At 44.9% G+C, this 20,736-nt stretch overlaps 2 protein-coding genes across 3 annotated transcripts in view; one reads left to right on the top strand and one right to left on the bottom strand.

The window, feature by feature from the left end:
• The window catches only part of TSEN15 (tRNA splicing endonuclease subunit 15), a 29,239-nt gene extending 12,732 nt beyond the window's left edge, over positions 1–16,507 (bottom strand). Inside the window, exons 1-5 of one of the 2 annotated variants that reach the window (XR_004752739.1) lie at positions 16,318–16,507; positions 15,545–15,626; positions 14,155–14,290; positions 5,459–5,756; positions 2,581–2,584 (exon numbers count right to left, since the gene is read on the bottom strand). Coding sequence is in view for 1 of the 2 variants with exons in the window: in XM_035332743.1 (XP_035188634.1) it covers positions 5,552–5,756; positions 14,155–14,290; positions 15,545–15,626; positions 16,318–16,458 (564 nt within the window). In the remaining variant the exon portion in view is untranslated. Of the gene's footprint in view, positions 1–2,580; positions 2,585–5,279; positions 5,757–14,154; positions 14,291–15,544; positions 15,627–16,317 lie in introns of those variants that run through there. The other variant, XM_035332743.1, reaches the window with a different exon arrangement.
• Positions 16,508–19,582: 3,075 nt separating this feature from the next.
• The window catches only part of COLGALT2 (collagen beta(1-O)galactosyltransferase 2), a 54,824-nt gene continuing 53,670 nt past the window's right edge, over positions 19,583–20,736 (top strand). Inside the window, exon 1 of the mRNA XM_035332741.1 lies at positions 19,583–20,172. Coding sequence (XP_035188632.1) covers positions 19,922–20,172 — 251 coding nt within the window. The 5' untranslated portion in view covers positions 19,583–19,921. The remainder of the gene's footprint in view (positions 20,173–20,736) is intronic.

Consider the following 20,736-nt stretch of genomic DNA (forward strand, 5'->3'; position numbering starts at 1 on the left):
GTGGCATCGAGATGCCTGGTGGGTACCTGGATTAGGACAAGGAAGTGGTGTAGATGGCTTTTTAGAAAAAGTGCGGGCACCCCGGCAGAAGACAGTGGAAGTAGGAAGGTTGGAAAGAAAGGAGAGTGTCTGGATAGGGCAAATGGCATGAAAAGATAAATTTGAGGGTAACAAAGGGCAGAAGTGTTACTTATGAAACATGTGCCAGAAAAGGGAAAAAGCTGAAAAAAAAAAAAAAGAAAAAAGAAAGAAAAAGAAAACTCAGAAGAGCCACACAGGTTTGGCAAAGACAGCTTGGTGGCCAGACAAGAAATGTGGGGAGAAGCTGGTAGCTGGGTGTGGATGCAAAGGGTGATTAATGAGATGATAAAACATCAGGGCAATACATTATGTCAGTCAGGTGCAGAGAAGACAACAGACAGCACGTAGCTAACAGGGAGTTGGAGCGTTCATTAGCTCACCCAAGCAGATGGGCTGTCAGTCAGGTTTGCTGACGGTAGTGGCCAAGTCCAGGTCTCCCCAGGCTCATGGTGCAATGGAAGTGGGAGCATCTGAGAAATATGGAAGGAAAATGAAAAAGAGATCACCTCCCTTGTTGCTCTGAAAAATGAGGTGCAGCTGCAGCTATTTTTGAGGAACTAGGCAAATCTAGTTGCTCATAATATAATTTCTGGATGAGGATTACCTGTTGGTATGGCAATTTGCTGCCAATTGGAGTGGTCGGAGATCTTCAGCAGTGCCTCATGGGCTGGTACCTGCTGTAGCTGGGTCTGCTGAGGCAGGATACAAACCAGGGGTGCACCAAAGTGCTCAGTGTCCTGCAAAATCAGGGAGTGCTGAGCAGTGATATGAACGGTGGTAAGAAGGCTGTTTAAAAAGCAAAACAGGAGGGAGGTGAAGAAAGTAGGACAACTCTTAACAGAAGGGATGGAAAGGACTGAGGAGTTTGGTGTAATTGTTTAACCCTGCAAAGTAAAATTTATTGATGGGATGATTAAATGAAAGTAGAATAAGAATGAGAGAAGTAGAGGTGAAAGGCTATTCAGTCTGAGAAATATCAGTTAGTAGGGCTTGAATTCATCCCAGTTTATTTGCTTTGGATAAAGACTTAAGGAAGTTTAAAACTATTGGACTGTAATGGAGGACGGGAACATCCCTGGGGACCAGAGGAGGTTAATAGTAAGCCCATTTATATCAGCCAGGACTTACAGGATAGCTGATGGAGTTTAGATTCCTGGAAACTTCTGAGATAACCTATTAAACAGCTAATTCCTACAGATCTGCAATATTAGTAGGATGATTAGTAAAATCATATGGCTGTTTATTAGGGGAAAAAAAAGTTATAAATTAAACAAAGAAGCATCTTTGCTGGGTTGTTGACCAAGAAACAGGAAAGAATAAGATCAGTTTGTGTTAGCAATGTAACTGATGTTTCCATGTTGTGTGCAAGCAAAAGATCCTGTGGAAAACCTTGCCTAGCTTGAGTTACAAGAGGAGACTGTATCTTTCTTCTAATGATTTCTGAAAAACAAAACTGTTTTGTAGGAAAGCTGAGGCCCAATCTGGAGGGCACAGGATCCTGCCCAGGGTGTGGCTTGGAAGCAACAAGCCTTTACCTGCTCACCGCGTGCTGAGCAGCGTTGCCGGGCACTGCGCCGCTGCTGTGTAAGGGCATTTTGAGCAGGGTCGGGTCGCAAGCTGTCCTTCACTCACCTGGCTGCTCCATGCTGAGATTGCACACACCACACGCAGCCACGGGCACATAGGGAGGAACCCACCACCCAAACACATGCACATGCCTCTGCTTATTCAGCACGCAGATGTGGAGAGTTTGTGGTAGTTACTGACTTCCAGCAGCCCTCTGCTGCAGTGCGTGTTCCTGGCCGCTTCTTGCAGCCACAGCCCCTCCTGCATCTGATGAGGCTTCCTGCTTCCTGATCAGTGGTTTTTTGCACAAAATGCTATGTGTGCATTGCATGTGATTAGGCTGAGTACAGGACAGCCGGGTTGATGATGCCAGTAATGCCTCAAGGAAACAAAGCTTGCATAAACAAAAGCAGACACTTATATAACGGGGCATCAAGTCTTGCCATCACAGCCACGCAAAAACATCACTGTGCTTTTCTATCTTTCTTTACTTGGTGAGGAAGTTTCAATGCAAATATCTCCCTTGAAGAGAAAAAATACTTGAAACAATAATCTACCAGAATGTGATACTCTCATTGTATGATTTTGAAACATTCCTTCTGTTGGTCAAGGGGGATCAGTAAAACAAATCAAGCTGTGCTGAGCAAATAAAACTTGAAAAAAAAAATGAAAAGATGGTAAGATGTAGCTTGTTAAATCTTGTGGACTGAAAGGAGAGATTAAATTTGTGAAAGTTTTGAGGCCGGATGTCACAGGTCACAGAGTAACACTTGAATACTTTAGGCACAGCACCAAGATCCTATGGACTTAGGAATTTTAATGTGCTACTGCTCTGAACTGATACACTACCAAGGGAAGTCTCTTCCTATCTTCATTCTGGGACAACAGAAGCTCTGCTTTGTGTGCTTCTGAGTTGACACAGAGAAATAATACCAGACTTCAGTAAAGGAACAGCACAGCTGGCTCTGAATTTATTAAAAATCCCCATGTTCACATTGTATTATCTATGGGACAAACAGTGCAATGATACTATCTCTTCTTCTTTTTTTTTTTTTTTTTTCCCCTCATAAATAAAGAACCACTGCAATCTAAGGAGGCTGGAAAAAGGCCTATATCATCATTCTTCTGTGGGACACATGGCAGAAATTAAAGTCTTCAGACAGTTTCTCCAGCATAGCTCCTGAAGACAGGGTAAGCAGTTTTCAGTATATAAAAAAGAAGGCTCAAATTATGCTCTTTCTAGCCTTTCTGTGACTAGAAATTATAAAATGACGGAAGGAAAGCCAGCATCAGTCACACAGCAAAGTACAAAATGTCAGTATTTTCTAGAAATGAAAGCATGTTGCTTTTGGAGTTAAGCATGTGTTGCTTAAAATTCTTCAACGTGTAGTATGTTACAGCCTTCTTCACAAAAATACCTACTCTTTCCCTGCACACACTCACGCTGGGGTTGAAGTATAACAGCTTATAACAAGAATGATTTACCTGGTGGTATGTAGCCTAGCAAAGTGTTAAGATTTGCTTTATGGAATAAGTAGTAGAGTACATGAAATATAGATGGTAAGGTCAAACAGACCATGCAAGGAGTCAACACACAGGTACCCTTTTAAGGCAGTGTGGCATTGGACCAAGATAAAATTACATTTTTCCTCTGTGTGGGGGGAGCAAAACTGAGAAAAAGATTTTTTTCTTTGCATTTCTCAAAGGCCAAAGCCCACAGAGGTATGGTCTCCCCTTGCTCTCTGGAAAACAAAACAAAACAAAAAAAAAAAAAAAAAAAAAAACAAACAAACAACAACAACAAAAAAAAAAACAACAACAACCATTTTGTTTCTGACTGCACCAGAACATACACAGCCTCATGTATGTTTTGTCCAATTACCAGGTCAGGGTACACATCTGTACCATTGTATCCCATCCAAACTCAGCCTATGCAGGATCAGATTAATAGCTGAAAACAAAAACTGCAGGAAGCAAACTTTTCTGAGCTGGTATTAGCTGCCAAAGCTCTTACCTCAGTGCACCTCTGCCCAGATGTGAGGAGCTAATCATTAAGATTTTATGGTCATAACTTCCAACAGCAAGAAGTGTTACCAATAAAAAGATCAAAAAAGCAAATTCCCCAAGTCAGCACTGCCTGGTCCCCCTGGATGTTGGTGCTGGTGGCAAAGCGGAGAAAAATGTTTTTCCTCTCCATCCAAGGATGCCACGCAGGGCTCTGGATGTCAACACACCCTTCTCCCCTCCTCTACTTTTGCTGGCAAAGCTGGGAGGGCTCAACATGTGCTGCAAGCAGGGGAACACCCCAAGAGGGCTGAAGGCAAAGCAAGTCAGACAAGGAGTTATGTCCCTGGCCCAGACTAGGCGGCTGCAAGACACTTGCAGAATCTACACCAAAATGTCACACGTGGTGTGAGGGCCTTCCTGCCCTGAGCTCTCCCTGCTCAACCGTTCTGCCTCCCAGCATATTTGGCCTAAATAGATTTAAGCTTCACAATTGTAAAAACATTCACTCCTGTTGTAAGGATACCAATGCTTTAATGACCTTTCACGTCCAGCCTGATTTTTTGGACTCTCTCCCATTCTTATAACCCATGAAAAAAAAAAAAAAAAAAAAAAAAAAAAGAGCTCTTGTGCTTCAAATTTTGAACGTGTGGTCCCTGGCCACATAAACGTCATATGGACATTTTTGTATTCAAGAAGCTGCTTCTGGGTTGGCATTTGATTGCCAAGAAACGGTAAGTTTAACGTGAAGAAGACTTATGTGAAAGACATGGAAAATTCCTGCAGAAGAAACTCAAAGCCATTTTCTTCCCCTTAGCTTACTCCTAGCTGAATCATCTCGAGCAGCCCGTTTAACTACCAAAAACTATGCAAAAAAAAAATAAAATAGAAATAACAGTGGGTTTTGAAACCTGCTTGCTACGTTACACAGGTAACAGCTAACATCCACTCATAGTGTAGGTGGTGACATGCTTTAGTGACGGCAAAAAATGTGCCCCATTGTCATGCTCCTCTTCAGAGATTTTAAGCACTGCCTTAAAATGAAGCACTAAAAGTGTGTTGAAGCTATTTTAGTCAGGAATCCCAAGGAGAGGGCAGGGCAGGGCATCATTTAGCCAACTTCATCACACTGGGATGCATGCAAGGCACTTGCAGTTCTTGGACAGCTGTCCAACATTGTATTGGGAATAAGAGCCTGCCTGTGCTTTGGGATCGTGACCTTTACCTTCTGTGCATTCAACTGCATGGGTCAACGCTTTCAGGCGTGGTTGATCCAGTCACAACTTACCTCCCCAGGAAGGGTCGTCAGCCTCTCCGCTCACAGGTTCTTGAGGCAGACTTGGGGCCTCCTCTTTACTACTCTACACTTTGTTCTGGTAGCCTCTGGTATTGCAGTAGTCAGTTTTCCCTCTACAGATAAAAATTTCAAATAAGGTATTTCTGGAGAAAAATCTCTTCTCCAAAAAGCAGAGGAGAGAAGGTTAAGTGTTCAAAAATATAACTTGGGAGGTAGCAGAAGTGTTTTCAACAGTGTTAAGATGTAGGAACTCTGTGAACTACCAAGTCCTTAAATCAGTAACAGTATTTCTGCCAGAAGCCATTAATATTTACCTTTAATAAATATTTATAATATGGGGAAGGATGTGTTTATTCTGTTATGTACCCAAACAGGTATCAATCAGAGACTAGCATTGCAAATTTCTCACAAGTATATTTATTAATTAGGAGCAATCTGTCTCAAAAGCATGAACCATTTCATATTTCAAACGGTGTTTTATTACAGTACAGCTGCACAAAACTCAAGAACACAGAGTTTTACACACTACTTATTTACATACATAAGTTCCTGGATTTGTTTTGGTTTGAGGACAGTAGTTCAAGGAAAGTCTGTTTGTCTTAATTATTTGGAAAGCTTCTTTCTTTTCTTCTTCCAATGTTTATTGTCCACATCTTCAGTATTGTCAGGAGGCTCTGGTATAACAAAGCCATCAGTCATTTTATAGTAGACTACTGTAGAATCCGACTCAACTATGGCCAAGGTAACTGACAGTGGGGTTTCAGGATTGTCACATGAGAGAGCAGCTTTCTTCAAGATTTCTCTTAACCTAGAAGAAAAAAACAGTTAGCAAGGACTCCACAGCAACCTACTGATGGCACAAAGGAACAAGTGCAGTATTGATGGATTTTGTAGGTTTTGACACTGATGACATTCAAAGCAGAAAACAGTTTTTTGTACTGTCACGTAGGACAGTCAGATTCTCTAACGTGAGAGACGTTTTTACATACTATTTTATCTTCTGATCTTTAATACCATGCCTATACAAGACATGCTTTCCCCCAGAAAGCACAAGCAAATTCATGCAAAGCTTGGAAGGATGGAGGAGTAATTAGAAACTTGCATTTGAGCCTTTCAAGAGGGCTTTAACACAACTGCTATTTAAAAAGCTGCAAGAAGAAGAAATTAGTGAAGACAAAAACAGGCTTTTTACTGGATAAAGAAAGTGTAACATCTGTTCTAATAAAAATCCAAAGTCCTATAATCAAGCAGCAATCTCTTAAATAACAGTGAAGCTTATTTTTTCCAAAAAAAAAAATGCATTTGGATGCATACATCTCTGCTGCAAATAGCTCAACATGAACTTATAATTTTTCCTTAGCTGTACTACTGTGCACATACCTCGACCATCCTTTCACCACCAGAATCAGAGCATGGTGATCTCTAATGGCCATTGTTTTCATTAGAATAAAATAATCTAATTGAACACCATGTGTGAGGGAAAAAAAAAAAAAAAAAGAGACATCTTCCATTTGTAGAGAGAAGTCTTCCAGTCTGTGTGCTACAGTTCTCTGGGAGCCTGTGGAATACTCAGGAACCAAAGCCAGGTTTCTCTACCTCCCCGTCTAGACTAGAAGCCACAAGACTAACGATCTTCCTCAGGAAAGTCTGCATAAATAATGTCTTCCTTCAAAATTCACAACAAAGTTATGCAATTTTTCCTGTGCAGTTTATTTTAAGAATAACATGCTAGTTGCTTTTTAGTTCAGAGCTGAGAACAACATTGATTCTTGGTGTGTTACTGTTCTGACCAGGGCACAAGCGCTGAAGGAGCGTGGTGCCTAGGGGCAGAAAGCAGCACTCCCCAGAGCAAACATTACCACAGGCAGCTTCCTCCTTCACCTGGAGTCCAGGTGCTGCAGGGTTCTCTCGGGATTGCCAGAGAGGATATGCACTGGGGAGAGATCAGCTCTGCACTGCAAAAAAAAAAAAATCACCCCTCACATCAAGTGCCTATGAGCTCTCTTCCCCCAGAAATGCATTTCTGAAGCTAGGCACTGTAGTTGAAAATAAGGCTCTTTCTAAATGCATCAGCTTTCAAACTTTATTCATCACCTTCACTTCCAAACAACTTTGATCCCTTAATAAAAGCCAGATGGGAAGTGGCAGAGAAGCAGCAGCAGCAGCCTGGAAAGCCTATGCTGTTAAGCCCACGGCCCTCTTATGTACCCATCCGTGTTCTGAACCAGTCATAATTCAACTTGCTGGAGTCAGTAGTGCCTTTCCTTTTCCTTTCACTGCTGGCCCATGTATAACGCAAGGCAAGACATCCAGTGCAGTCAGTTCATGCAGCAGAGATACTAAGGCTGTGAAAAGCCATATTATGGTCCCCCTACTGCCAGATCTTGTAACAAGAGAATAAGGAAAGACACTGCATCGGCCACTGTCAGAAGAGAGGCATCTGCAAAAGATTCCTGCTTCACGCAGTGTGACACTGACAGCTCTGCTCCCTGCCATCCTGGCACATTTCTTTGGCTGGTGCCTCGGCCTGCAGCTGTGCTGTGGGAACACTAACTGCGCTGTGGGTAGCCAGGAGAGCACAGATGCAAGCCTGCCTTCCAAAGCTGTAGGCAAGCTGTGGGTTGAGGTGCTCTGGAAGAGGAAGGAAAAGCATCCCCATATGAGCAATGCCTCAGATACACCAAGGCCTGCCAGTGGTGCGCTACCTGGTAAGAGAGGCATGCACCTGCAGTTGACAAGGGCCTGGGAAAGGACTGTGGGTGTCCTTCCGGACACGCCACACATGTACAGAGCAAGGACCCACCCATCACACCTCACATCTCCTGCCTTTCTCAATAAAAGTCAGTGGTGGGGCCAGTCTCCTGGCAGAGATACCATTAAGAAAGAGCTAGTTATTGGCTTCGTGTAGCGGTAGAGGTTAATCTCTCCCCCAGCCTGGGAATGAGAAACAGAACTATCATTAAAAAGTCAAATAACAAAGGGTTACAGCTACCTGGGAGAGAGATTCTGGGGCCCAAAGAAACCAAACCTGTGTTGAGTGTGGCCTGCGCTTACCTGTCAGCCAGGACAGAAGCTCCTTCACAATTTCCTTCATAACTCTCCACTTCTCTCCCTACTCTGTTCAGGGGATGGAGATACCGTGAAGCTTTTCCCATCACTTGTGATCTCTTCTTACAATGCCAAGCACAGACACATGAACCTTTATTCCTCTTGCCATTTAGCACCTAGGCTTAGAAGATGTGCCATGATCACAAAAGCAGTCAGGGCCTCACAACGGATCAAGGAGACTTCTTCAAGTCCCTGGCCTACTTTTCAGGGGACTGAGTCTCAGGCTTTAAGAAGAGAGCACAAGGACATTCCATTGCTTCAGGATGATCTGCTAACACTGCTGGCCATGGAGCCCAGTGCTCTCCACTGCAAACAGAGGATCAGCCCCTATCAACTTAGGGGATTAGAACTGCCCATGCAAGATTCTCCTCTGCCCCCTTTTCTAGGTACAAGCAGCACCAAAATAAGAACTCCTATTTGTACAGACCACAATGAGCCATAATGCAACCAGCACATCTGCAGATTAGTGGAAGGTATCTTTTAAAAGAATAAGCTTTGGAATTCAGGAAGTCTGTATCAGACAACTGCATTTCCTCTTCTCCCCTGAAGGCATCGTTGTTAGCCTCTGCATCCAGTGTGCTCACAAAGCTTCTTTGCAGCATCAGACCTCTCAAAGGAGGAGTCAGGGAAGAACATCTGGGTTTGCCCTGATTTCACTGCACTTGCTACCTGCCACAAATACAAAGATGAAATATTGCAGGAAAAGTTTATTTTTAAAATTATTTTTGATATGTCTAATGCTCTATATGGAGGGGGAAAAAAATGCAAGAAGTGTTGTTGGCCTTCATGAAATTAAAAGCAATGCATCTGTTTGTTCATCACCTCAGATTAGCTCACCCACAGGCTCAACCTTGTTAGGAAGATCAGGGACAGATTCTCTGTTCGTGTTGCTACCTTCTTGGAATTTACACCAGTGCCTACCTGGTAAAAATTAAAAGGCATCTAGAGTCCCAAGAGAGCTCACAGATCAAGCCCATGTGCTGCTGCATACAGAGTGGGAAGTCTAGAAGTTAAAATATTCTGCAGCCACTCGTTTCCCTCCTCTCCCCCTCCCCAGGAAGAAAAGCCATTGAATGTTAGAAGAGGCAGTACTGAAGCTTTACATTTCCCCCACAAAAAGGAACATTTGAACAAAGGCCTTATGAAAGGAAAAATCACATATGTAAAGCTAGGCACCCCAAGAAAAACCGGAAAGCTTTATCTAAGTCCTGAAAATAGAGGACCACTGCAGCTGAGGTAACATCACTACTAATGTCAACCTGCATCTGCCCTTACTGCTGCCTTCAAACTAAATTGAAGCGGGGAACTCACCGGGTCTTCTGTTACTGTTGTAACTAACACCTTAAAAAACAAAACAAAATTAAAACAACAACCCCTCACCCACAAAAGCAACACACACACACACAAGAAGAGATTTTTCTACTCTTCCCGCATCTTGTTCTGAACAGAAGGCTTTTGTATCAGGCCTTTGGACACATATTAGAAATCCATAGTGTATTTCCTAACGACTTGCTCCTAACAAAGTGATACTGCCCTTTTTGCTCCAAAGAAAGAAACTGGTATACAACTGGTGAACTTCGGGCAATGGTGGCTTGAATCTTTAACTGACTGTCCAAAACCTAGAAGGGAACAGAATCATAAAGGAAAGAAAATGTGCAGGAAGTTTAGTGCTGAATAAAAGTATTTCAGTGACGTATCCCATGCAAGTACTGCTGAGAAGCAGAGGAAATACTGGAAGCTCTGAGTAGTTTTATGGACCTTGCATAGTGCTCCATTTAGCTGAAATGGAACTGCTGCCTTCCTTACCATAAAAGCCAAAGGCTTTCAATCTACCCTTTGTACCGGGATGAATAATTCATTGCAGGCTTGGCTGGCCTGAATAGCTCCCTCCCCTCCATGCAAGGCAAGGCTGAAGAGTCAATACAAGTTGGTCTCTGTACCATTGTGCCAGACAAGCTCAGATAGGCCCCCTGACAAGAGAATCAAAGCAGAGGAAGCCTTCTATAAAGCACAATACCTTGAATTTTGCCAGCAATATGCAAACAGAGCAGTACAGTCTCTTGCTCACCATCAGGAAAACACTGCTCCAGACACTGCTGCCTGCCCTGAAGTTAGATGAACCTGGGGCCCTGAAATATAGGGGAAGAAACATGTGGTGTGGGGCAGGGGAGATGGTGTGTAAATGGACACCACTGTTTCTTGTGATTTGCTTCCTAACTACAGGAACATGAGATGCTAGCAAAAATCATGTTTTTGTAATGGGAAATAAAATAGAACCAAAGAAAACACCACGTGCCTCACTGGTCAGAAAAGGAAATTGAAACCCCAAGGAATATAAAGTCTTTTTTTTTTTTTCCACGCAAGTTGAAAAAGAAAACAAGATGAATTATGCAAAAGGGAGGAACTGGAGTTCAGCAAAATCCTACACGGTACACAAGCTATAGGAAGTTCAAAGATAGTACTGCATGCCTAACTCAGCTCTGTAAGCCACATCAATCACTTCTAAACTATTGATAAAGAATTTGTACTTAGAAGCCATTTTATTTGTACAGTAAAGCACACATTAAAACTCAAATACTGCTAACAGTAGAACTACTGACAAAGTGAAAAGTCTGCAAGATGAAGAGCACGTCACACTTCCAGTGCATTTATAACAGCAGTGCTGCTTGTAAGCAAAATCACTTCAGATTAGAGGAACATCTATTTCACACAAACTACAGACTTAGAAGAGTATAAATGACTTCCAACTGCCAGATTTGTTTCTAAGGATGCTTATTAGCTTTAAAATTAAACATTTTTTCCCCAAAATTAACTTACCATTTTAATGAAATAATCCTTTCCCTCTTAGCCTAAAACAAACTTCACCATCTTCATAACCAGATTTAACCAACTTCATTCTTCAGTTCCAACATTTACACACAAAGAACAAACAGGACAGTGACGTATCATTTAATTTAATGGTGTATTAGTAACAGACATTTTGCTTGGACAACGTTACTTGTCCAGGATAGACAGCACCTAATTCCATTAGATCCAGCATCTAATTCCTTGATCCTGGAAGGCTCAAGGCTTTTAACGCTATCTAGCAAATCTAGCTGTCAACACTACAAGCTCTCATACACTCTCTGAGGTTGGTTTATCCAAGTAATTTCTGCTGGCTTTGAAACAGGGCTACCTGTATTTAACTGCTTCAGCCCCTTTGGGGAGCCTCAATTCTGGAACGTACTGACAATTAGATACTCCCTGTGCACGATGATGTTGTCTCTGGTAGTGAACAGGAAACACCTCCCACCCAACGGACCTCTGGATTCCTCCTGCAAGTATGTGTCACTGAATTCAAGGGAATACACACACAGGGTTCTCTGAACCTCGCGTGTTGGGAGAGTGGTCCAAGAGAGGAAGAAGTTGCATCTTATTCTCCAGGTCGTTACTCACAGAAGATTGACCAATCTTAATTTTAAGAGCAGGTACACAAAGCACAAGACTATCATTTGCATTGGTGGTTACTTTGCTCCAGACGCCCTAATTCTGTGATTCAGTGAACTACCATGCATGCCAGCAACTCAGAATGATCAGCTTCCATCAAATTTATGGAAGGCACTGAGCTTAGTAAGTACAACAGCTTCCGCCTTAAGCAGTTAACTGTAATGTGTACGTTGGACACAATGAAATCTTATAACAGGCTGAAAAAAAACATAGAGCTGATTGGTTTTTTATGGCAGTCTCATTTATCTTTTGCTCTGGTACCTTGCTGGTAATTTCCATATCAACTTTATTATGGCCTTTTAAGGACACTTTCCTCTGAGTGCCGGCCAAACATGAATCTTCACAAGACACCTGGGAAGGCAGAGCTTGGCAGGTCTTTGCTGAAGTGGCTTCAAGAGGAAAACCACCCCTACAGCTCCTACCCAGGCCTTACTGTTTAAGCAAGGAAACGCTGCCCATAAATGCTGCCAACTGCTGCACAACATTTCCAGGCCCAGCAATGAGGACAAAGTATTTTCATGTTCCCAACCACCTCCAATGGCTTACTGTTAATTGAGCTGCATTTCTTTGTACTTCTTCTACCTTAGAGCAAGTTACACAAAAACCCAGCACGCTGCTCTTGAACAGAGTAGCAAAGTAACTAAATATGAATGCTTTCCTGTCTGCCTACAATTTGGTAAGTCAAATGGGAAAGTATTGTTTAAGACATCAGATACCTAACAAAGCCTCCTGCTACCAACAGTCGCAACAACAAAATAGTCACAGCTGTCAGAACAACGAGGCAGTAGCACTGTGCCGCTGTGTTTCCTACTCCTTCTTTAGGATGCCTTTTTAATGAACTCCCTTCTGCACTGCCTATGTCTGAGGCACGGTTATCATCCCTACCCCCTCTGTTGCCTCCTGTTCCAGCAAAGGAGCTGAGCTGATTCTGTCCTTTCTCTATAAAGATAGACCAGTCCTCTCTGATCAGCAGTGACCTACTACTGAAATTCCAAGCATGCACATATAACAACACAAATTCCCAAAGCTGTTGTGAGGCAGAAGGATAGTATACGCTTGTATCAAGCACATACAGGCTTTAACGGACTCACCTGGCATCACAGCACTGTATTCAGCTCATTTTAGTGACAACATGCTCTATGTGCTTGCTCTATAGCAAAACCTAGTCACAGACTGTACTTTTAATCAATGTGATGCATTCAGTCTGTGCTTCTCTAACACACATCCTTCCAGTAATGGATTCCATCCACACCTGGTGCCAGAAACAGAGCAAACAGTATCACCACAGTACAAACAAGATCGGAGGCTCCAAATGAAAAGCCCCAATGAAACAGTAAAAGATAGGACATACATGCAGTGCAGTATCTCCCTGTCATTAAAAACCAATTAGAACATAGTTGCTGGCATTGACGCAATGCCAGGAATCAAAGTTTCCAGCCTAGGTGGAAACCTACTATATTAAACAAGCACAATTCAACATGTAGGAGTTATTTCTCAAAGGTCCCATATCCTAATTTGCTGCTTTCTTTTCCCATCCAAAATCCAGTTTGAACTCTAACACTGTGAACAGCAGTGTGTCCCTGTCACACACATACAGCAGTCAGCTGCTCACAGAGATGCTGAATGATGCTCAGTATTTCATCCTGGAAGACCTGTCAGCAGATTTACTCTATCACACTGTATTTCTCTGTAAAACTAAGCCCACAGGAATGACTGACCGCCAGTATTTGCAAATGGAAGATTTTTCAGCAACTAGATAGTATGTGAATCCATCCATATCTAGTAAGTTATTTTCTTCTTCCTCATACATGTATTGCTTCTGAGCATAAGCTCTTAGAAAAACATATAGCAGAATTTAGGTGGAAGTCTATTTGCAAGAGACTTGTCGCTTCTAAAACCTAAGAAAAAGCAAAAAAACATAGCATGTCTAAAACGTGCTATGTCAAAATCACAGTTCAAAGGAGAGTTATATGCTGGATTCTGGAGAAGTAAGAGGCATTTCCTTTTGAAAGCAGCCAAATCATACTTTCAAACCAAAAAGCTAAACAAATGAAACACACCACCAGGCTTATCCCTGAGATACAACAATTAAAAAAATAAATCATTCTTAGACAGTTCTGGGGGGATTTCTTTTCCTATTTGGTACCTGAAAGCCCATTGACATAAAGAAGCATCATTAGATTTCCCAGACTACAAATATGCAACACAAGAATGTTCAAAACATAAGCTGTGAAGGTCCTGGGTTCTAACCGTGTCTCTCAAACACATACTTTGATATCCATCATTACCTGCTAGAGCAAATACAATTTCTAAACAATACGAAGTGTTTATCAACAGAAGGAATTGATTGCTGTGGGAAGCTGACATCAAAGGCTTACCATTTCCAGGGAGGAAGAAGCAGAGACTGACACAGCTTAGAAAAAGAAATCTCAACTTTAAATATATGTTTGCAGCATCCAAAATAACTCTTCTTACGGGCTATTACTTTTCTTGTGATATTCCTTATTTTCTCCCACTTCCCCCTTAAGCAAATTATCAGCAGCCTGTAAAGTATACCTGCTCTTCTTTTTATCTGATTAGCAGTGGGATCCAAACACTGACCACAGCCTCACCTTTCATGGCTTAATGATATGTCCACAGGTACTGGCACCATCACTTGGAGACTGTCCTGCTCTCTCTCACGTGCATGTAAACATATGAGCTGCAGTTCTGCTAATCCGACATGCTTCACTTCATGCCAGTTTCTTCCTAGAAAGGTTCGTCATCAATGAGATGGACCAGAACACAAAACACAAGTTACAATCGTTCAAGTATCTGGTTTCAAATTTAATTTAACATCTCCTGTTGTTATCCCTTCCTCTCCTTAGAGGGGAGACAACTACCCCATATAACTGGCAAGTTTTCTTTCTGAGAAACAAACCTGCTGAAGAAACCTGTGGGAGCACTACTACGGTGTTGAGTTCAAAGCTACACTGATGGATGATGGCTGGGGATCTGTTTGACAAGACTTTGTTTCAAAAAGGTAAAAAGAAAACAAAAGCTTATTTTTAGTCACCTGCAGCATAAAACTGTAAACCAAATCTGAAATTTATCAGTACCCCAAACTGTATGGAACAGGTGCTACAGGCATGGTTATTGATGACAAACAGTTCTTCCCTTCTGCTTGAAGAGATGAGGCTAAAAGTTTGAATTGCATAACTATAGGAGCATTCTCGTAGAGCTTATTAAGACATTTTCTTTAAGAGGCTTAACAATAATTAAAACAGATGTGGTGCTTTCTGGCCTGTAATATTCCTCCATACCCTGACACTGAGAATCACCAGCCTCCAAGAGAAACTCATTATTGTTACTGGGCTGGCTGCCTGCCTATGTGCAGTCCCTTCTCACTAGAGCCCATCTGGGAGAATTGCAAGCAGAGGTTTATCATCACATAACACTATTCCACTCTTGAAAGGCATCAGAAGACTGCTAAGTTTGTCATAATTACTGTCACCAGATTTCTAAGCAGTCTTCTTTCCTACAGGAATCCTTGCCCCTTCCAGAAACCAGCATCCATCAGACTGGCACACTTCAGGCATTTTCTGAACTGTAATTTTAGGGAGATGCTGTGATTTAGTAGCTTTGACTTTAACCTACAAAAGAGGATTCTATTACCAGTACAACCACTGAACTTGTAACTTTGCCTTTTTATATCCCCTTTTCTTCCCCTACTCCTCTTCTACTTTTTTCCATGCCAAGTGTCTTTGCTCTGGAAGGCCTGCACCTGTAGCTGTGACTGCTGGCCAAAATGGGCCCTAACCTTTGTAAAGGCTCTGCGTAGGCACATGATAGAGATCTTTGATTCTAAAATACCATGTTTTTAGGTAACCATCGCTGCATGAGGTTTCAAAGCAAATGCCAAAGACTTTTGCAGGAAAGGCTCTGATAGTGCACAAACCTTAGTTAACACCTAACATGTTAATACATTTTTGGTACATCTGTCCAGTCACTTCATTGAATTACCTTCTAAGAGGTCCAGGTATACCAGAAACGCAGCATAGATTTGACTACTGTCAGATATATCAAGGGACATCATTTCTGTGAACTGAAAGTAACCAAAACGACAACATTGGTAAAAGGAAGATGAAGTCACATTAAAAACACACAAACCAGACCCAGAATCTATACAGCTGTCCAATCTGTTGAGTCTGAAGCCAGTTTTAAGGACTAACAGCGAATTAAAAGACAGGAGCAGTTTTCTGATAACATCTTAAGAGCTTTTTTCCACATCCCCCCACTTAAGAAAGCAAGCCAAATAAATAAGCAACAGAGGAAGTGCAACTATATCTGGAACAGAACTAGCTTTGTGGACACCTATGAATTTTACCTATTTTTGCTGCAGTACATCAACACAAGATGATGGCCAAATTAAACACCTCCATGTTTTCAGCATACTAAAAATTCAGATGGATTTAAAAGTTTACATTTGCATGTTCCACCCACAGTTTCAGCATCTAAAACTTCACCCCCTGCTAAAGCCGGCACTCCCCCACAACCCCACCGGCTTTCATCACAGGTCAGGAGATAAGCTCCCCCAACAGACCCAAACCCCCCAGAACACGTTAGCCTGTAACTCCTCCCCGAGCACCGATTTTTGGTGAGGGAAGGGTGACCTGGCAGCTTCCCTGGCCCCAGAGCCATAAAGATGTACCCCAGATGCTCCTCAGAGCAACAGTGGGCCGTAACCCACCCCCACCCCGGGCCCCACCGGCCGCGGAGCTCAGCGCGGGCCCTACCGCGGGGTGCGCCGCCATCCAGTTGCCGCCGGCCCCTCCCGCCCAGCGCCGGCCGCCGGCAGAGGAGCCCCCCGGCGGGCCGCAGCCCCCCTCCGCCCGGCCGGGCTCCGGCTGCGGCTCCGGCTCCGGCTGCGGCTCCATGCTTCCCCCGGTGCAACGCGACTCGGCTCCGGGCGGCGCCGCAGCGCCGCGCTCTCCCCGGCAGCCGCCGCGGTTCCGCCGCCGCCGCGTTCCGCCGGGGCCAGGCCCCTGCCCCGGGGAGCGCCGCAAGCAGCCTCTTGCTGCCGGGCTGGCACGTTCCTCGGCCGTCCTCTCGCCGCCCGTTTTTTTCACTCGCAAGGCCTGACGCTAAGAAGGAAGGCAGGGGATTTCTCCAGCCCCCGGCGGGAGGGGGGAGGGGGGGAGGGCTGGGGAAGTTTTAGGGGAGCCAGACAGGGAGCAAAACAGAAACAAAAGCAAGTAATGTATTATTAACCTATGGTGTCCAAAGTTTTTATAGACTGGTTAAGGCATTTAGATTCAAGGTATTGATATTAAAAGCATCTCAGACTGCTTTATTTAGGAATATCTCAGACTGCTGGTACAAGTACACATGCATATATACAACTACTCGTCTGGCTTATCAGCTCCATCTGTCGTGGTGCCTCTTGATAAATTCAGACACTGGTTTAAATTAAGTCAGGCCTGTGCCTTACAGTGTTATGAATAGCTTGGAGCTGGTGTCCATGCATGAAAAAGCTACACACTTTTAACAGATACAGAGCATATTGTTGTAACCGCAGATGAGAGACCACAGAGCCCTTCCTAGTGCACCAGGCTACACCAAGGAAAATCTGGCTGACATTGAAAACAGGCCGAAACTACACTGATGAGAGGAACCGCTGAGCGTGATCTAGAGATGATCAAATTGATGCAAGGCCTAGCAAAAAATGAACAGTCTTTAACCCATCTTAGTATATTATAATCATTAAGCCTAGAAGCAAAGCATCAATGAAAAGAAATCAATATGTATCAAGTACATTAATTGGTATGTGGCTTGTACCCACACAAAGACATATTGGAACCAATCTTACTCGAGAAGTTTTGAGGAGGTTGGCCTCTTCAAAAAGCATAGTTTTAGCCAGCATTCAGTTCCCTGGGCTCAAAATTAAAAACAGAAATTCCAATCTCTGAGACTTTCATGGAAGGGTTGGCAATGGTGGCTTAGTTGGCTGCCTGGAAAAGAATTGGATGGATTTGAGACCTCAGAGGTGAAAATGCAAGTGAAAGAAAATAGATTTGTCTGTAGAGTCTTCTAGGCGCGTATACATGCTGTGATTTGTTAGAAAGATGGATCCTCTTTTTATTGCTGGGTGGGAAAAAAGTATATCTGCTAATCAGAAGAAAGTTGCCTCTGATAATTTGTTACCTGCCTTACTGAGGGAGTATGCTGCTGATGGAGACAGTTCCCACAGCTGGACTGTTCTTGTTTGGTCTGGATATTTAGAGGAGGCTGAGACAAATGTCCTAAAAAGTATTTATGTGAGACTTCTACAAAAAGCTGTTTCTACCCCAGAAGCTAGAATAGTCCACCACAGGGCGGTTAATTGTTCTGTCACGGCAAGACTGGGTCTTGGTTTATAAAAAATCACAGGATACAACTTTGGCTACTAATAACTTTAAAGTGCATACCTATTTATATATATATATATATATTTGTAAAGATATATGCTTTTATAGATGTAAGAATTATATGCATTGTAAGGCCTACTGTTGACCTGAACTTTCCAAACTTTCACCTGGCTGGGACTAAAAAATTAAGCTGAGTTGAATCCTTTCTCTTATGCGCTGAGAAATAGCTCACGTTTCAGGCATCCACTGCCCCCTCTCCAGGGTACGGAAGGACTTTTTTCCTTTGTGTACCAACATGAGGAAGCCAGCGAAGTGACTGGTATGAGTGAGGAGAAAGTCATTTTGTAGAGAAAATTACTTGTTGTGGGGTGCTTCTGGGGGCATTTTACTTGCCTCCAGCAAATTGTTAAGGTTCTGATGCTGTTCACAAAACAGAGCAATCTGAAAAGCATTGACACCACTTTAGATTTCACTGAAGACAGCAAGAGTTGGCACAGGCTAAACAGTACACTCCACCTTCTACAAGCATGCTAACTGCACTAAGGCTTTGCTGGATTGTACCTTTGTGCTCAGCTTTGCACGTCAGACAGAGCTGTGGCTCTGCAGTCTGCTTCCCACGTCTTCCTTCCCTTGTTTCTGGGAGAAAACTGTCTGTGCTTGGCCCTGATCCTTTGCTAACCTGGCCACGCTGGCTCTGTAGTATGGGGGCATGGCTGACCCTGCCTTCCCAAATGTCCCCATCTTCCAAATGCAAGTGGTCCTGCGGGTGACAGGGGTATTATATGTGTGTGGAATCGCCTGGCTCCTGAAAAACCCTAATCACTTTGTGCAGACTACAGCACTGTTCCTTCTATTCGATTAATGAATCTGAGCATAAAAGCAACATGTGGCAAATGAGCCATGAAAGCCTCATTAATGTATTGCTCTAGAAGGACAATTAGAAAGGTGTTGTGAAGGGCATATATTCTGCTTAATTGTTCAGGAGGACACTTAAAAACTGCAGAAGCTTCCTGAATTTTAGTGCCACTGATGTGACCTCTGGAGATTCTTGATTGAAGTTCAGCTTTCCTAGGGTGATCCTTTTTGCGTGTAGGTGATAAATAACGTTCTAGAAACCAGGAGCAGTGCAGAGATGAGTTAGCTGTATGCTACCTGGGTCGCAGACCGTTCACAACAAGACAATGGATAATTAATGGACAGTTATTTGGTTGCTGGACGTTTCCTCCTGTTTGAGTCCTGCCGGCACACAGGCAGCGGTGCTGCCCGCCTGGGTTGGCTCTGTTTGGCTCGGGGGCACTGGCTGCTCACAGCAGGGCCCAGAGACACTGGGGCCCTCAGAGTTAACGAAGGATTTCATCTCAAAAAGGGTTTAACATGCCCAAATCCTATTAACTTCTAAGAGCACTGTGATTATTATGCCTCTTTTAAGATGACGGCCCAATGATTTTAATTACTGTAACGTGTTTCATGTATTTTGGCGTTAAACCGTCACCTGCCCCTTAGCAGCAACACTCTCCCCGTGCATGGGAATGGGTGTTGGTGCGGTACGGGGCACACCTCCACGGGGCACACCTCCACGGGGCACACCTCCACGGGCACACCTCCACGGGCACACCTTCACGGGGCACACCTCCACGGGCACACCTTCACCTCCCCGACTGCAGCCCGGGCGGCCGCGCTCCGTGCCCGTCCTGCAGCCGGAGGGTGCCGGTGCCGGCCACAGCCCCGAGCACCTCAGGAGCGGCGGGGGTGAGACGCCCGGCCGGGCGCTGCTTTCGCGTTACTTCCAGCCCCAGCCCAGGCTCCCCGCCGAGCCCCCGCTGCCCGATACCCGCGCCTTTCGCCGCTCCGCCCGGCGGCCTGCCGGGGGCGTGCCGAGCCGTGCCGAGCCGGCCGGAGCCGTGCCGAGCCGTGCTGCGCTGCCCACAAAGGCCGGCTCTGGGGGCGCGGGGCCGGCACCGCTCCTCCCCGCGGCTCTGCTCCGGCACCCATCATGGCTCCGCGCGCCCCCCGTCCTCTCCTCCTCGTCCTCCTGCTGCTGCCGGGCGGCTGCGGGGCCGGCCTGCCCCCGGAGCCGCCGCCGCCGCCGAGCCCGCAGCTGCAGCCCCAGCCCCTGCCCGAGTCGGCTCCGCAGAAGCCCACCGTGCTCCTGGCCATCATCGCCCGCAACGCGGCGCACACGCTGCCCCACTTCCTCGGCTGCATCGAGAGGCTGCGCTACCCCAAGAACAGGATCGCCCTCTGGTAAGGGGCTGCGGGGGGCCGGGGCCGCGCAGGCTGCGAGCGTCCCCCCTGCTGGGACGTGGGGCGAGAGGGGCTCGGGGGGCTGGCGGCGAGGCCGTGCCTGGAAAGGGGCAGGGGACTCGGCTCACCCCCCCCCCTCCCCCCGGCCGGCCCGCCGAGCCCACCGGGGGCTTGGGGGCGAAGCTGGCCTGAAGCCGGGGAGCTTTCGCGTTGCCTCAAGTTATGCCAGGGGAGGTTTAGGTTGGAAATGAGGAGACATCTCTTCTCAGAAAGAGTGGAATGGGTTGCCCAGGGAAGTAGTGGAGTCACTGTCCCTGGGGGTGTTTAAGGAAAGGTTGGACCTGGTGCTTATGGACATAGTGTAGTGGGTGACATTGGTGGTAGGCTGGTGGCTGGACCAGATGATCTTGGAGGTCTTTTCCAACCTTAATGATCCTATGTTTCTTTCAGTGCTTAGCGGTTGTACAAACCCGCAGACAACAAGTACTGGCGGCTCAGTACGGAGAGCCGGGCTGCTAGGCTGCTGTCCTGCTTGCTGGCTGCTAAATGCCAGGCTATCTGGGG

This window comes from Oxyura jamaicensis, chromosome 8 (genome assembly GCF_011077185.1).
Source record: "Oxyura jamaicensis isolate SHBP4307 breed ruddy duck chromosome 8, BPBGC_Ojam_1.0, whole genome shotgun sequence".
In the NCBI taxonomy this organism is placed as follows: Eukaryota; Metazoa; Chordata; class Aves; order Anseriformes; family Anatidae; genus Oxyura; species Oxyura jamaicensis.